Consider the following 17,928-nt stretch of genomic DNA (forward strand, 5'->3'; position numbering starts at 1 on the left):
TGCTTTAACAGCAAGCCTTGTACTTTTCACTATTGGATGCCCAAGGACTGTTATTTTTTCACTCATGTCTATGCCTATGATATAAATGAGAAATAGTGTAATAATGTTTGCTTGATTGCTTTGTTCAACTATTTGGGCTTAGTAATTATCATATGAATAAACATCTTTGCTTACCAACAAGAGTCATCTATATGCCTGTTTGTGAATGAAAACCATCCAAAGTTACACTAAAAGCAGCGATTTCCCTGGATAGAATAGTTGTTTATATTTTACTTTTAGATTAGATCATTCATCCATTATCGTTAGATATTAGAAAATCAATCATTTATCCATCCCATTTACCAATCATTGGGAAACTGGTCCCATTATATCTAGTCGGAGCCACCATACCAAACGGAAAAGGAGCTGCCTTTAAGGTCCGGACCAGGTGGTTATCCCCGATGTTGATGCAGCGATTTTCGAGGCATCAACACAACCATAAACCCTAAACCTCGAACAAACATGGACATCAGCACCTGCATACTAGACGAAGCGCGCAGGTTTTGGGGCCGTCCAGCGCCATATTAGGCGGAGGGCTTCGCCCAACAACCGGCCCCGAGCAGAAAGACAAAGGGAAAATGGAACATCGCAGCAATGACCCCAAACGAACCTTGGAAACGACGTGAAAAGTAAACCTAAATACATGACACGATGCCCAACACATGGACCTCCACGACGAACATGTGTCGTACGGGTTTCACGAGCGTTCACGTGGCGTTTGGTGATGTGGTGGGAGGGGACACAGGTAATGGTGTCCCTCCCCTAGGTAACTTTTACTTGGATTGAATAGAGAAAGTAAAAATACAGAAATTTACACCCAGGGAAAAAAGAAAGCAACGAAGATGTTGTATGTAACTTTTACTTGAATAGAAAAAGTACAGATTTCAAGAAAATTAAAAAACATCGTCCTCTTATCACATTTTAACGTCACTGAATGCTTTTCTGGGCGCTTCCGTTAAGAAAAGATAAAAATTTAAGATGGGATTAACCCGACAGTTCTGACAGAATGATTCAGAAATTCAGCTTGGCAACGCGGGTACCGTGTGGAAGTCGTGATACGCATTCATGGGATCATATGAACCGTCCGATCATCTGAAACAATCGAATTTTAAGCTTGAATTCCTCCCCGTGAGCATCGATAATGGTGCTTTGAAGCGACAGTTGCTGTGGGCTTAGGGTTTCGTGCAGTCTAAGATCTGTCTGGCTTCCCGCTATGTGTACTTATGGCTTGGGCGGAGTAAAGTAAATTACAGTGGAGAGTCGCAAAGCTTGAGGTGCTCTGAAAGAGGGCTCTTAACCAGTAAATTGATGCAGTTTTTCTTCCTATACTATTTGCTGTCTAGCAGTTTAGTTGTTAAGATAATCCTCTGCAACGGTTCTTCTCCCAAAACACATTTTTTCCCCGATTTTACAGTGACAATCATGGCTGAGACTGACGTAATTTGAAAAGAATATGGGTGGGAGAATTAAAATAACAAGGTAATTATTGTTCTTAGTTTGATCTTTGGTACAGTATGGCTATTTTTGAGTATTTTGGTGTGTGGAATCGGCACGAGATTCTTCATGTTTGGAACAGAAGATGCAGAATCGCCCACTGTTTTGCATCTTGGAACAGTACTTTAGGAAAATAAAAGGAAGAGATTGACAAACAAACTGAGGTAGCTGAAGGTTCTTGTGGTTCTTTCCTTCCTCCAAATCTTCATCTTCATCGACTTAGCATTATATTTTTTGAAAGGAGAAAATTATTATCCTTGTTCTCTTCCGATTTCTTTATTCCGTTAAATTATTTTTTTCCTTACCTCGGTTTACAAATGTTCACATGCTCTGCTTTTCTCTGAAAATCAAATACGACATGAAAAGCTGAGCTGAGAAAAATGAGCACGGTGTTATAAAGTCTGGAACAGATGAGGTTAGCTTTGAATAGAAGCCTTGAATGGCCCAGCTTTACCAAATTTTGTAGAGGAACGAATGTTGTAGGATTTTGTACTCAGAAACGAAGATCTTTGGTTTTCTTTCATTGATTTCAGTCCCACCGTATCAAGATTTTACACGATGGCGTTCACAGGATTAGCTTATATCTTGCCACTCGCTGTTATACTAGCGGGCTTTGCCCTTCTAAATGGGAGAACAGTCTCCGCAGGCGTTCCTTCTCAGTACTTTGATTGGACGGTTTCCTACGCTAATATTGCGCCTCTGGGAGTAAATAAGCAAGTGAGATTCCTTCAACTCAACTCTAAACTGCATATTTTCATTCGCTGCTTGTTAAATTCATTATCATAAGTGTTCCGTCCGTTCTTTGCGTGATCTTGCAGGTTATAGTCATCAACAATCAGTTCCCAGGTCCCGAGCTCGAGACCGTGACAAACAACATTATCTCAGTAAATGTTCACAATAACCTGGACGAGCCATTTCTTATTACATGGTACATTCATACTGGGAATTTCAAGAAAACTGTGAATAGTGCTTCAATAAATAGATCAATTATTGTGCGTTTCATTCTGAATTAGGATCGGCTAAGCAATCGTCGATTCGATTAATTTATGGATTCGTAGGCACGGTATACAGCAACGACGAACATCATGGCAAGACGGAGTGCAGGGCACAAATTGCCCCATTCTTCCGGGCCAAAACTGGACATACGCGTTTCAGGCCAAGGACCAGATCGGCAGTTTCTTCTATTACCCCTCCCTGCTTTTGCAGAGACTGGCCGGAGGCTACGGAGGCATCAGGGTTCTCAATCGTGACGTCATTGCAGTCCCCTTTGCTCCACCGACAGACGACTTCACTCTTCTCATTAGTGACTTCTACAACAGGAACCACAGGGTATGCGATTCGAACCTCCGCCATATCTTAGCTCATTATTTGATTTGTGTCTGCTAGTGCACGGCTGGACTCGATCTTGAAACCTTTCATTGGGGATATACAGGACATTAGAACTTCAGTAGACGCGGGCGTTCTCCTTGGGCAACCCGATGGAGTTGTAATCAACGGCAGAGGACCCTATGAGACTGTCTTCACCGTGCAGCCCGGTAATTTTTTATGAAACTTTAATGTCGAATACCATGAAAGTATTGCCAATTCCATCCGTTGTTAAAAAAGAGAGAAGAATATTCAATGCAGGTGCTACATACAGATTTCGGATCTCCAATGTAGGAATGCAAACGACGCTGAATTTCAGAATTCAAAATCATCGAATGCTCTTGGTGGAGACGGAAGGATCGTACACTCTGCAAGAGTACTATGCAACACTCGATATTCATGTTGGGCAATCTTACTCTGTACTAGTCACTGCAGATCAAAGTCCCGCTTCATTCTACATTGTATCCTCATCTCGCTTTACGGATCCTGTGATTACTGGGATCGCATTTCTTCAGTACGCCAACTCTGCAACGGTCCCTTCAACATCCCCTCTTCCAGACGGACCCAGTCCAATGGATTACAATTATTCCCTCAACCAAGCCAGATCTATAAGGTCATCACAAGTGATCATTTTTTTTTTATCAATATTAACATTTTTACAATTGAAAGATTTGTATTAATATTTACATGATGTCGATGCAGATGGAATTTGACGGCAGGTGCAGCCAGGCCTAATCCGCAGGGTTCCTTCCACTATGGAAATATAAATGTGTCCAGGACTATTCAGTTACAGAGCACGGCACCGATTATTGGGGGTAAACAACGATTCGCCGTGAACAATGTGTCGTTTATCTATCCGGACACTCCTCTGAAGCTAGCTGACTACTTTCAGATTAACGATGTATTCACCCTTGGCGGTATCCCGGATTCTCCATCGGTGGTGTCGCCGCCCCGCTACGGGACTCCCGTCATCGATGCGATTAACAAAGCGTTTATTGAGATAATATTTCAGAACACAGAGAATGCTATTCAGACCTGGCATGTGGATGGTTACGCTTTCTTCGTCGTTGGGTAAGCATAAAAGCCTCGGATTGATTCTATCTATCATGGTCTTATCCATTTTTGAATATTCATTCCGATCCGATTGTGGTTGAATGTCTAGAATGGATAGCGGCGTGTGGGACAGCACCAAGCAATCCACATACAACCTGAATGATGCAGTTGCTCGCTCCACAACGCAGGTACGATTAGTATTATGAAAAAGTGTAGTATAGTGTAGTGTATGTTTTTTAAGTTGTAAGTAGTTAGTGCAGTGTAGCGTGTTTTTTAAGTTGTAAGTAGGGGGCGGAACGGGAATAGCACCCACTATCGTGGGTTGTTGACCTTTGAAAGGTGCAGGTGTATCCGTACTCGTGGACAGCTGTGTTGATGGAACTGGACAACGTGGGCATGTGGAATCTGAGGTGTGAGGATGCCCTGAGACGATATCTGGGTCAAGAATTGTACATGCGTGTCAGGGACTTAGACGACCCCGCCCAAAGCCAAGATCCAATGCCGGCCAATGAGCTCCTTTGCGGTAAAGGCCACCCACCTCCACTCAGCGAAAAAATGAATATTATATTATCAGTAATAATGAAATTTTATTTACTTTCTCTAATGGTATTTTGACGGTGCATCTTGCCCCGTCACAACCCTGACATATTTTATTTCCGTCAATCAATCTCCGGAATGTTTAGGGTTGCACCATATATTTGTTATATTAGATTCATTTTCGTTTCACGACTTTATTAAACTGTCAATACCTCTATTTAATCACCTTAATTACATTTTCGTTTTTTAAATTTTATCTCTATATATATTTCTAAACTAAACTAGGTGAGTATAGATTAGTTCAGTCTTAATAGTTTAAACTAGGTGAGTATAGATTAGTTCAGTCTTAATGTCGTATTAGTGGAATATTATCACAAAAATAGTGTAAAACTTAGTCAAACTTGAATGCAACCCCAACCTCAACCTCAAACTCAACCCCTCCCCTCTCCCCTCACTTGATGGGGAATAAACCCCACCCAAATCAAATTATTTACACCTCATAGGTAAGATAACGTTTCTGTACCTTATTAAACTATCGATACGCATATATTTAACGACCTTTATTAAATTTTTGTTTTTGTATTTTTCTAAATTTTTAGTGTGGGTCACGCATGTTGAAAAGAAAATAAACGATAACGATACACATGCTGGACCAACACATTTTGGAGGTGGGAACATTAAACAACGATAGGACATCCGTACGAAGTAAATGCGTGCAGGTCATCTTCCACAGCCACGCTCTTTTAGCCCTCTGAAGCAACGCCTAAGTCGTACTGCCCACGACTGCACCAAGGGCTGCCGAATCCTAAATCATGTAATTCTAAATTTTAAGATAACGAGCACTTGCGAAATCGTGAATTCACAACCATATTTTTTCCATTTGATTTGCCTCTAAACCTTAATGTTCAAGATTGCATATTTATCCTAATGCTTTTTTAGGATAGGAGACTTTAAATTAATGTTAAAGATTGCCTATATATCTTAATTGTTTTAGAAGGGACTTTAAATTAACATGTATGTCTTTGTATGAAATCTCTCAAGTAAAGGAGTACAAGTATTTTGGGATTGATTTCAACAACAAACTCAATTGGGAGGACTGCAGAGAGGAGAATTTTAGAAGGGTGGAAAGCATTATATGCTGTTCAAAACAAATGTAGAGAGGCAGAGTTATGGGATTGGAAAACGATTAAAGTGCTTTTTGGACTCTTAGTTTGTCAGTGATGCTATATGGGTGTGAATTGTGGGCTAGCAGCACTCCCGTCTCAAAATGGAAACAAATTGAGAAAATCCAAAAGCTCTTGATCATGAGGGAGTTAAAAGTAAAAAGTTTGGTACCTTATGAGATAATGTTGACTCAAACAGGGGCAACTTCCATTGAAGCAATTGCTATGGTGTGGCTCATAAGATACTAAGATACCTAAAAAGAATTGAACAAATGAGAGTAGGTAGATGGCCTAATGTTATCTTCAATGAAGGCATCAGAGAAAGAAAGAAAAAATGGATGAAACAAAACTACACATGGATGCAAAAATGGGATATCTACCTCAATGCCTGCCCCACAAATAGCAAGAAACTAAAGGATTTTGTTACGGAGAAGTTTCCTAAAAAGGTATGGAAAAAAGAATTGGGTAGAAAGAAGAAATATTACATTGAGGAATTCAACCCTACTTGTGATTTACAACAAAAAGAGTTCATTGGAGCTAGCATTTCGTGGAGAGCAAAAGTTCTTATTGATCAATTAAGGACCAACTCACATCAACTTACGTGTGAAACAGGACAGTAGAAAAGGCCTAAAGAAGCTTGGGAATAAAGGGTGTGCACATTTTGCAGGTCTGGGGCTGTGGAATCTGAAAAACATTTCATTTTGGAATGTGATACATTCAAAGACATCAAAGAAAGTTATGAGAACATGTTGGCATTAGTTTCTTGACATTTTCTTTTTAGCAAGGAGATTGTTGGAAGGTTGGGTCAGCACATCATCAATTTGAATAAAAAAAACACTAAATTGCAAAGAGCGAAAAATAGGAAACTAATGGTCTCATAAACTATTTTTAGTCTAGTAGCCCTTAAAATTTCATTTCATTTTTCATAAAAAAAAGAAACATACCATTAAAAAAATAAAAAATAGAACTCTCAATTAGAAAGCCATTCAATGGTTTTCGTTCTTGTACCAGAAACCACTATAGGCATAATGACCCGACTACAGTAGAACAGGCTGCCTTAATAAACGTGAAATCAACTCTGAGTTCTACGCGCTTGCGTTAAAAAAGGTATTTCTGGAATTTAAACAGTAGGCCTACATTGTGTCCAATGAAACATTCACACAATTAAATCATTTCTCCAACAATACTTACAAAAGGAATCGCGTCCAATTTTTCGCAGGCAGACTCTTTCACCTAGATGATACCTGTATGTAAATTATTATCGTGAATTGCAACCCCTTACCTCCATTCCCATTCTGGCGATCTGCTATGATTTTATGATGGGCTTACATCAAAATCTCGAGTATATCTCTTTTGTGTTTGTCTAAGTGTATTATTTGTTGATGGGGAGGAGCCCATCCAAGAATCGAGGAGCGATAGCGGACTCAAGTGGAGTTAACCGTTGGTGTATTATTTGTTGTGGGTGAGGGACTTGAGCTGCACCTCAATGAGTATTACGGGAATTCGCCATTTGTAGTCATTGTTACAAGTTTCAGAGGTGGAGCTTACTCTACAATTAACGGAGCCTCAAATTGTTTTATCATACGCAGCGTCCAAGGAACTTGGTATAAGCTACCTTTCCATACATTCCCCGGTAGGTGCAGCAACGTTGCCTTGCAAGTAGTAGGTGTTGAAGGGATCGCGTGACTAGTCTCGCCAAAACGATGGCAATGATAATGAAAAGGACAATAATTTGCGTGGATCCACAAGTAACGTTATTAGACGTAAGGATCAAATACATGACATTGCTGTTTCTCCGTCAATGTGGACAAATCCAGATGTAAAACCAGAAAGGAGTATAAGTGGACAAAGGTCAATGAGGTACAAGTGGGCGACCATTTTTTTCCTGGAAAGCCATGGTCTGGGTTGATAGGTTTCACCAAAACGACCACGCCTTATTTCACGGTGTGGAATTCTCTGAAGTGATATTATTTCATTTGTATTTCTTTTCATTTACATACACTAACACGTATGTGAAAGATACAACATTTCGAAAACATATCTATCAATCGTGAAATACGTGAAGTGATAACGCATGCTGCATTTAAGTCTAAGATAATGCTTGCTCATCTTTTTGATAGTTAAGAGTTATAACCTTTTTCTTCCTCGGCTTCCCAACCTAAGCCACGTGAGAAAATATTCTTTTATTCTTTTAACTTATAGTTAGAGTTATAACCTTTTTTATCCTCGGCATCCCAACCTAAGCCACTTGACAAAATATTCTTTTATTCTCTTAACTTAAATGTGTATATGGAGGCATTTTTTTTATATATTACTAGTTATATTAGCGTGTATTTGGAGGTAATTATCTATAAAATATTAATAATAGATGTAATAGCTTAAAATTAACTTAGTCATATAAATTATGGCTAATAAACATCTATAGGCATCAATCCTTGATAAGCATCAAATGCACACTTTATTATGCACCTCACATTGATATGGATTTATGAAGGAACGAAATGAAATAATGATTTAGACAAAAAACACAGAGATACAACGAAATTGAACTTTAATTACTAAATAGCAAATGCTAAAAACTATTTACATGCAGAATGAAAGCAAATTAGCTTGAACAGTGATAGCTTATTTCTGGGAAGAGATATGATGCAAAGGCCTTTTTATCATGAATAAACAATGAGAAACCCTAAACATTCAAAGCCCTAACCCTAGGAGATGAAGCGCTAATGGCTTATGAACCTATGTGGTAAGTTGGAACGTCAACTTCTCAGGGTTGTAACTTTGGCGTATGTTTGACACGCACGATAGATAGCCCGTTAGAAAGGTCTATCCTAGGATAACAACTTTTGACTATGAGCGTTAGTGTTCGACTAACGTTTGCTCGTTTCCCAAAAAAACGTCGCCTAGGGTTTCAAAACGGATTCAGAAATCCAAGACCTAAAAGCTGCCAAAAACATAAAACTGTCACAATATGAAACTGTGTTAAAAAATAGGAAATTGATCAGAACCACTGCTGGGAGCCAAGTGGAATAGGTGGGTGACCACCAATATCCACTTGGATCACACATTGCTCAAATAAAAAGAACCATAAAACTTAAGTAAGTGATAACTTTATTTTAAATTATTAGTATCATTAATTATAAAAAAGAATTAACATATTAGTTAAGCATATATACATTTAAAAAAATATGGAACAACATTCTTAACTATGAGATTCACCACACTTTATGATGGAAATTCTTAACTTGTAAGTAACTATTCTTACAATATCATGGACCAATACCATGGCTTACCAATACCACATGTTTTGATATGACATTTTCTTTAATTAAATAATTAAAGATAAATTAATTAAAAGAACATAACTAACTTGGAAATAAATCTTAACCCTTGATATGTGAATATTACTATAAATATTCTAGAGTATTCTATAGAGGTTAAGACTCCACCATCCACCCAATAATTATTGATAATTAAATTATAATTGTAGAAGGCCTACGAAATTAAACTTGGCTAATATTAAAATAAGTTAAGAACGTAAGTATATGTAATAGACAAAGCTTTGATAGATGAAACATAGTTATAATTAAGGTTGAACATTGATATTAGGCAATATAAATGAGCCTAGCATCAAGGATTGAGTCATCATGGTCATTTGGGAAGGTTTCCATCTAGTGACAAGTGATACGCTTGTCTTGAATCATGATTAGCTGTCAACCCTCAATGCTAGTTTTAGGTCATTTTAGTTCCTAGTTATGTCAAGAACAACACGGGTGGGATTCTTTGCAAATCGATTTCAAACACCAAAACTCCTGAGGTCGGAGTTGGTGATGGGATTTGCTTTTTTATTACTTGTATCTTTTTACACTAGGGGCGTATGGGTGACGCCTCCAGAGATTTGAACACGGGTGGGACTCTTTGCAAATCGATTCCAAACACCAAAACTCCAGAGGCCGGAGTTGGTGATGGGACTTGATTTTTTATTGCTTGTATCTTCCTACACTATGGGCGTATGGGTGACACCTCCAGAGATTTGAACATGGGTGGGACTCTTTGCAAATCGATTCCAAATACCAAAACTCTAGAGGCCGGAGTTGGTGATGGGATTTGTTTTTTTATTGCTTGTATCTTCCTACACTACGGGCGTATAGGTGACGCCTCTAGAGATTTGAACACGGGTGGGACTCTTTGCAAATCGATTCCAAACACCAAAACTCGAGAGGCCGGAGTTGGTGATGGGACTTGCTTTTTTATTGCTTGTATCTTCCTACACTACCAGCGTATGGGTGACGCCTCCAGAGATTTGAACATGGGCGAGACTCTTTGCAAATCAATTCCAAACACCAAAATTCGAGAGGCCGGAGTTGGTGATGGGGCTTTCTTTTTTATTGCTTGTATCTTCCTACACTACAGGCATATGGGTGACGCCTCTAGAGATTTAAACACGGGTGATGGTGAGCTCCAGTATTGTAGCAATAATGCTGCAACTCCTGGGGCTTCCTTCTTTACTTTTATCAACTTGGTAGTTCGTAACAGACTTAGAAGCGACGGTGCTATATGCACAAGTACTAACTTTTACTGCAGGTTGTCACTTGATTAGCGCACGCAAGTTCGCTAGGAGCCTAAGCCAACTTCTATGAGTTCTCAGAAGAAGTTTGTGATGGAAGAAAGCTAACTCTATAGGGGCTATTCTACTTGCAGAAAGAGAAGGAAAACTGAAATGAAACGCAAACCCTAGCAAACCCTAGTTTACCTACTAACCCTACTTTTGCAAGAAAAGAGATGGAAACTAATGAAATGAGTGCCATTGACTACTGAAAAGGTAAATTGCATTTATTCAGGCTACTTCTGAAAATAAATGAGCAGAAATCATCTTTTTGTACTTTTGAGTGTTTTTATGTGAAATTATTATGCTTGTGATTTATCTGGTTATGACTGTGCAAAGGTTTGGTGGCAAAGGAAGATGGAGTTGACTTTTGCAGAGGGTGAGGAAGGTGTAGAGAGGTCCTAAGAAGCCCCTAGTACCCTTCTGAAGACTTCCATTGCGATCAAACTTTGAAAAATCACTCACAGAGAATTCTACAAGAGGCTGCAAGGGATCTATAGGAGGAGGCCGAAAGCTGTTTTTAGGGTTTTGAAGGCGGAAAAATGATGGAAAAGGGGAAACGAAGGCTAGATGAAGGTGTTGAGGTGTCTAGAACTTGTCAAGGAAGATTAGGGACAAATGTGATGGTTGGATTTGTTCAAATGGCAAGAAAGCAACTTTATGGAAAAAACGCAGAAATTAGGGCAGATTGGCGAAATGTTGTGAATGAGCTAGGAAATCTATGAGAAGTGAGCTGGTGCTGGCTGTTTTATGGAGGGATGGTGAGCTGAGATGTCCTGCAAGAGATCTGCACACTTACTTATCAAAATTGACCAAAGAAAGAACTAAAAACAGAATTTTGTCTAGCTTGACCTAATTTCTGACCTATAAACAGAAAATGCTGAACAAAACCTTATGAACAAAAAAACATGCGAGAGAGCTATGGTAGAAGAATGGTAAATGATCTAAGCAAATGAATCTGAACCAATATCAACTTTTCCAAGCCAATTTATCACACTAGCAGTTGCATGGAAGAGCAAAAATTGTGTTTTTGGTGGCAGCGGTAGTGCCTTGACCTCAGATCATAGTCCCAGGAAGGGAGAAAGGAGATCAAGACCTACTGTTGGCCTTTTTGAATCTTATTCTATAACTGCAACAACCTACTTGAGCAACTGATACAAAAACAACTATGCTAATCATCAAAAGCAACCTAATTTAACAAAGTAAAATGAATTTATGCAACATAAATTATCTCATGAATGGAAACAAAAAAATATAAATACATAGAAGGAGGTGCTAGGCAGCTTGGGTTGGGCCCTAACCCAGGAGCTTCAGCCCGCTGAAAGAGATCAGTGCTGGCTCAAGAACTGTTTCATCTTCATTATCAAAAATAGCAGTTACATTACATAAATTGTTCTCAAAAAGGAACTCGAAAATGAGCTGAACACAATGTTGCACAAAAGTGCGAAAATAAACTAATAACTAGCTAACCTACTGAGGCTCGAAGCCTTCTTATTTATACAAATGGGGACTTCCAATAGTCCTCCTAAAATCAAGGAACTCGGCTTCCTAGAACTGAAGATAAACAACAGTCCTACTTGACTTGCTCGGCTGCCCCTTGGAATCATCAATGTGGGCCTTTGTGCTCCGAGTTGCTGATGGAGGATTCGAGGAAAGGGGTCATTAATGAAGGAGACAGCCCCCTACAAGTCCTCTTCCCTATTTTCCTCAAGTTTTGGCTGCCATTCGCTCATAAATTCCTTGTCTTTGTCCAAAATTGTCCAAAAAATCTGTAATAAACACTCATTAGACTACATGGCAAAGTGACTAACCCAATTCACTCTATTAGCATAAATATATTCAAAAACATGCAAAAAACTAATGAGAATGGTGGCTTAAGTCGGAATAAGAGGCAGAATGAGCCCATATAGTTACCCATTTCTGGGGCTCATCATCCACCCCTTGCTGAATGGGTTGTTCATCCTCTAAGCAACTAATCTAACTCTTCATCTTTAATGGCTCTGACAAATTCCCTGACATCCCAAGCCTCTGATGTGATGTCTTCTTCTTTATCGTGGAAACCTGCTTTCCTATCCACTTCTTCCCATTGTTTCTGTTCTTCTTCCTCCTTAACTCCTTCCAACAGTCCTAACAGCAGTGGAGGAATGAATTGAAGACCAATCCAGTTGGCTTTCAAATTTTGCATTGAGTGCTTATACAGGGGCACTCTCCTCATGACTTCCCTTATTTTGTTTGGGGAGTGATACTCTCTGATCCTTAGGCCATGTGGCAATGTATTCCACCTTCTCATGCAGGCATGAAAGCATTCATCGCCAAACAATCTCTCCATATCCTCGAAATGAGAAATAGCCCGTGCTTGCTTGTCAACATAGTCAGAGAGAACTTGAGGATTAGCTGCAAGGTGTTGGTGGGCATAGATGAGAGCCAAGGGTTCTGCTGGTTCTGCTCTAATCATCAGGGGCTCACTTAGCTCTTTTGCCATTATTTTTTGAATTTCCACTGCTCTCTTTTCTTCATGGCTCATCCATGAAGCCATAGCCATTAGCTGCAAGTCTCCTAATGCAGCATTTGGATCCCATAAATTCATGTCAGTAAGTGCCATGTTGTGTAGGTAAAATTTTGCTAGCTTTGCTTTATCCTCAGCTGAGCTGTGATCACATAAATGCATAAATTGGCCATAATCTTGAAATGGTATTGTGCCCCTCTGGGCCAGTGTCTTAATCTGGAATTGGAGCCATTGATCTTTGAGGTACAGTGCATATGATTTGGCTGGCTGTCTGCACTGCAATGCCTCCATTGCCTAGCTGGCCATGCAGGCTAACTGGGCTTCTTTTTCCTGTAGCTGCCTTTTCAAAATCAACACTTCAGTTTCTGCCTGGGATTCTTTTTCTTGCTACTGTTTCATCAGTGTCTCACTATCTGTCTGGGGTTCCTCTTCTTGTTGCTGTTTCTCTGTTGCCTCACTATCTGCCTAGGGTTCCTCTTTCTGTTGCTGTCCTTTCAAGATTGACAGCTCATTTCCTCCTTGAGGTTCCCTTTCTTGTAGCTGCTTTTTCAACAATTCATTTTCTTCCTGCAGTTGAGCTCTTTTGATGCTCTCTGTATGCCTTACCATGCTCAATTCTCTGCTCATCTCTCTCAACTTGTTTTCCATGTGCCCTATGTCTTCGACCCCTTTGGATTTTGCAATCTGCATCTAGGTGTGGGTCCTGACTCTTTCCTTTTCCAGTTTGAAGAAAAGAGGCACTGCAAATTTTTGTGGGATGATCTTCCCACCTTCCAGAAGGTTGTAGTAGGAGCCTAAGTTAGGCTGAGGTCCAAGCTTTGGTATCTCTTTTGCCTTACCTTCATCTTGGGACTGTTCTTCTGCCTTCTTTTCCAATTTTTCAGTTTCTTTGAGCTTAGCCAATGTCTCCTGTAGAGAGGTTTGTGCCTCCTGTAGGACTGCTTTAGAGTCCATTAATTTGATCCTTTCCTTCTAGGTGGAGGTCTTAGGACTCCCTCTCTCGTAAGTGATGGAGATTTTGGAGGGAGATTCCTCCTTTGTTACAGTAGGTGCATCCTCAATGATAATGGGTTCTTTCGAAGGTGGCTGGGGCTTGCCCACCTTGATTCTGGTGCTCCTCCGAGCTTTGAAATACATAGATGTCTGTCTTTTTCTTTTCCCTTTTTGCTTAGCTGGAGTGCTAAGTGCAACAAGAACAACTGCTGCTTCTCTTGCTAGTGTCTCAGGAGACACTTCTTCTTGCTGTTTTTCTTCTTCATCCTCTGTAGTTTTGCCTGTCTGCTATTTCTGATTTTGTTTCTGCTGTCTCTGGTGTTGTTTTCTCCTTTTCTTGCTGAGTTTATGCCTTTCTTGTGGCAGTTTTTTTCTGAGCTATCTTGGGCTTCTTCTTCTTAGTTTTTGTCCTCTTCCTTTTCTCTGCTTTTGATGCTGTTTTCTTCTCTGCTTTAGGTTCAACTGTGGTTGTGTCATGTTTCTCCTCTTCTCTCTGTTTTTCTTCTTTTTCTTCTTCTAATTGAATATTCTGTGCTTCCTCATGGATTTCCTTCTCAAGTTCCTCTTTCTGCTCCTCCTCTTCACTGCCAGATGGACTAAGGTCATCAGTGAGAGTTTTTATGTCATCTTCTCTAGTCATGTTCCTGAAAATTTCCCAGGCTATAGGGATTGTGTATGTGTGGAGGGCATCCTCTACCAGCAATTTAATGAGCCCATGGTGGGCCAGTTGGTCTGGAACCCCTGCATTCAATTTGGTGCCACACTCTATCAAAGATTGGAGGAGGAAATATGGAAGATTGAGTTTTCTAGATGCAGGTAGGTCCATTCCATATCTTAGTTCATGCAATAATCTGAAATGATAACCATAGACTATACTGTATCTTCCTTCACAGGAGATATATTTCATGATTTGGTAGCTGACCTCACCCCATGGATAAGGTATACTTGTCCTTCTGATCCCATTCTTATCCTCTACAAGATGTTCATCATGCTAGAAAAAGGTCTTTTTAGCAACCTGTCCTAGTGGTTTTTCTTCTTTGCTCCAGGGGAGCCCAAGTGGAAGACCTGTAATTCTGCTGATGAATTCTGGTGTAAGTTCTATGGTTAGACCCCTGAAACTGATTGTAGCATGGGTTTTTGAATGGGGTCTTAAAGACATTAAAAATTCCTCTGTCACTTCCTCATCATACCCATGAATTCTCTCAAAGAAAGGCATCCAATTTGCCCTGGTAAAGAGGGCTACCACTTCTGGGTGTTCATGCAATTTGGTGGAATTCAGAGGCTCTTTTCTCATAAAACCCCCTGTCATGATGTTCAGTGACTGCTAGAAATTCTCAGGTGAGGAGGAAGGTAGCAAATTTTCAAACCCGAAAACAGAGGAACAACTGAGGTTTTTTCTGGAACCAGAGAGAGTTTTTTGTGCTTCTTCTTTTCAAAAACAAATTTTAATTTTTCTGCTCTTCAAACTCTGTTCACAACCTTACTTTACTTCTCGGGCTGTTGGAGGAAATCAATAGTTTTTCTTTTAAAAAACACAAAACAGAGAGCAAGACAGTGTTTTTCTTTGACAGACCACCCAATGCAAATTCAGTGCTTTACAGGCTTAATTTCCTATGGTTGCATCACTTCTTCATATAGGAGAATACCACGGAGGAGAAAGAGATAGAACTTCAGTGCAGAGAGTAAAAATGGAGAGATTGTATATATATTTCAAAACACAGGCAGACTTTTGTTTTCACTTTCCCTTTCTTTTTCAACCCAGTACTTTGCTTCAAATCCCACCACCTTTTATAGATATATAACATGCAGAGTGGGTTTTCTGAGCCTACCTCTTTTGAGCTCGAATTTGGCAAAAATTTCGAATTTTCCCTCTGCAGAGCTGCTCTCTGGCCTTCCTGTAGAAAGGCTCCTGTAGACTGTGTTTCCGCTCCTGTAGAGTGTGATAATGCTCCTGTAGAGCCCGATAAGCGGAAGGGTTTTGAAAACTGGCAGAGAGCGACTGTTTCGAGGTTCTGAAGGTGGTAGGTAAGTTGTTGCAGTCGAGAACTCGTCGATGCAAATGAAAACAAAAGGTGGTGGAGGCTTCTACTGCAGTGTACTTAAGCTTATGGCGTGTTCTGCGGTGACGAGGTGAGGTGGCAGGAAGGGTACGTTATCCCCATCCAGACTGTTGGTCCCTACTCCAGTGCCATTATGGTATTTCATGTCGCCTGCCCGCAATCACTTCCATCATTCCCATTATACGCCGCCACCACTACCTGTTTTGAGTTTTTCTTCCCAAGTTGACGGACCACACGTGCTGATTGCACCTTTTGAACGCTATTTGAATTGGACGAGGGTGGCCAGTTAGCTGGCCACCGATTTCGTTTAATCATGACCATCTCAATGGTTCATGCAGTTTCTAAATAATATTCATGCAACAGAGGAACGGGTTTAGCCACTTACCTGTTAGTCGCTACCGTGCTCTGCATGCTCAGACTTTGGCACTTTGTTTTTTGATTGCTGCGCAGTTGGTGCTCATGGCCTTTGAATTGGTGGCTTGTCTACTTTATGCTGGTGTTTTTCGATCAGGAACGACTTCTTGCACGCTGTATACATCTTGGCTGCACTGACCCTGCCTCTGGAGCTTGTTTTTTAAAGGGATCAGCTGTTACAGGAATCCTGCAGTTTCTGGCTGAGGTTTGAGCAGGGACTGAAGAGACAGCTGAGGATGGTTCTGGAGGAAAGGAAAAGCAGCTGGAATGCATCAAGTAAGAAACAAGTGAAGAATGTCGTTGTTTTATTCATCATTTAAAAAAAAAACAAAAGGAACATAATTTCTGTCTTCTGTGCAAGGAAGAAAAAGCGAGTGGAAATGTAGTGGTGCAGGGATGGAATGGAGAGTTAGGAGGATGAATGGTGGTAGGGAGGTCCACAGGGCTTTTGGACAAATTTCCAGCCCTTAGATTCTTTTTTGAACTTGATTTTTAACTCTCTGTGGTTTCTACAGGAGCCTTCTGTAGAATGCACAGAGTTTCCTGTAGGATGCGAAATTTCCAGAACAAGTGAGACCAAGGCTCGGGAAAAGACAATGGCGATGGAGAAATGAGCTATCAAGGGTGTATGCAGCCTGGCCATGTCCTTTTTTCTTCTGTGACCCTCCTGCAATCTGCAATGCATTCAAAAGAAGTTAGTTTTTTTTGTTTTTTCTTTTTTTCTCTGTTTTTTTCTTTTTTCCTTTTCATCTTTTCCCTTTTTTTTTAATGAGACAGCTGGGGCGCCTCCAGGAGGTTTTCACCCTTACTGTCTGCCCTGGGTGCCTCCAAGAGGTTTTCACCCAGGGATCTTTTATTCTCTTTTTTTTTTAGGGTGTGGGTGGAGTGGAGGTAGAGACCTGCTCCACTACCAACACTGTTTTACTCAGATTCTCAATGAATTCCTGCTTGGAGAGGGGCTTCCTGTAGAGCTTCAACCTATGCCCATTGACGAGCATGGGGATGGCTTCTTCATCGATGGTCCGGATCAGAACTGAACCATTGTCATTGCATTTTTCTACTGTGTATGGTCCCAGCCATCTTGTCCTTAGTTTGCCCTTGAAATCCTTATATCTTGAATCATACAGCAACGCCCAGTCTCCTTCCTGGAATTGTTTTTCTTTGAGGTGTCTGTCATGCCATATTTTCCTTTGAAGTTGGACTACCTTTGAGTGGAGAAGGGCCTGCAATCTCTGTTCATCCAATCCATTTAGCTGAAGTAACCTTTCCTTTTGTGCATGGCTGAGATCTAGGTCCAACTGAGCTGCCATCCTTAATGTGTTATATTCAAATTCTATTGACAGCAAAGCCTTCTTCCCATAGACCAGCTCATAGGGTGTGAACCTTGTGGTGGTTTTAGGTGGTGTTTTAGGCCCAAGTGACCTCAACCAATCGATCTGCCCAATCTTTTCTGTTGCTACTCACTACCTTGGTCAAAATCCCTTCCAAAGCTCTGTTAGTGACTTCCACCTGTCCATTTTCTTGCGGATGATAAGGGGTGGAAGTTCTGTGCTTAATTTTGTGATGTGCGAGCAGGTCTTCAATCAGATTGGAGGTAAACTGACTCCCTTGATCTGTGACTAATTCTCTTGGATAGCCAAACTTGTAGAAGATATTTTCTCTCAAAAACTCAGCTACTTTTTCTTCTGTTGCTGCCTT

At 40.4% G+C, this 17,928-nt stretch overlaps 1 protein-coding gene across 2 annotated transcripts in view; it reads left to right on the forward strand.

Moving 5' to 3' along the window:
* The first annotated feature begins 1,994 nt into the window (after positions 1-1,994).
* LOC149180403 (L-ascorbate oxidase homolog) overlaps positions 1,995-17,928 on the forward strand; it is a 247,467-nt gene continuing 231,533 nt past the window's right edge. The window contains exons 1-8 of one of the 2 annotated variants that reach the window (XM_089416117.1): positions 1,995-2,250; positions 2,352-2,461; positions 2,592-2,862; positions 2,966-3,068; positions 3,160-3,511; positions 3,601-3,969; positions 4,061-4,139; positions 4,297-4,474. In XM_089416117.1, the coding sequence (XP_089272243.1) occupies positions 2,092-2,250; positions 2,352-2,461; positions 2,592-2,862; positions 2,966-3,068; positions 3,160-3,511; positions 3,601-3,969; positions 4,061-4,139; positions 4,297-4,474 (1,621 nt within the window). In that variant the 5' untranslated portion in view covers positions 1,995-2,091. Of the gene's footprint in view, positions 2,251-2,351; positions 2,462-2,591; positions 2,863-2,965; positions 3,069-3,159; positions 3,512-3,600; positions 3,970-4,060; positions 4,140-4,296; positions 4,475-17,928 lie in introns of those variants that run through there. The other variant, XM_089416118.1, reaches the window with a different exon arrangement.

The sequence above is a fragment of the Pinus tabuliformis genome, chromosome 3_2 (assembly GCF_031772625.1).
Source record: "Pinus tabuliformis cultivar Carrire ecotype Pingquan chromosome 3_2, CPIR1, whole genome shotgun sequence".
Lineage (NCBI taxonomy): Eukaryota > Viridiplantae > Streptophyta > Pinopsida > Pinales > Pinaceae > Pinus > Pinus tabuliformis.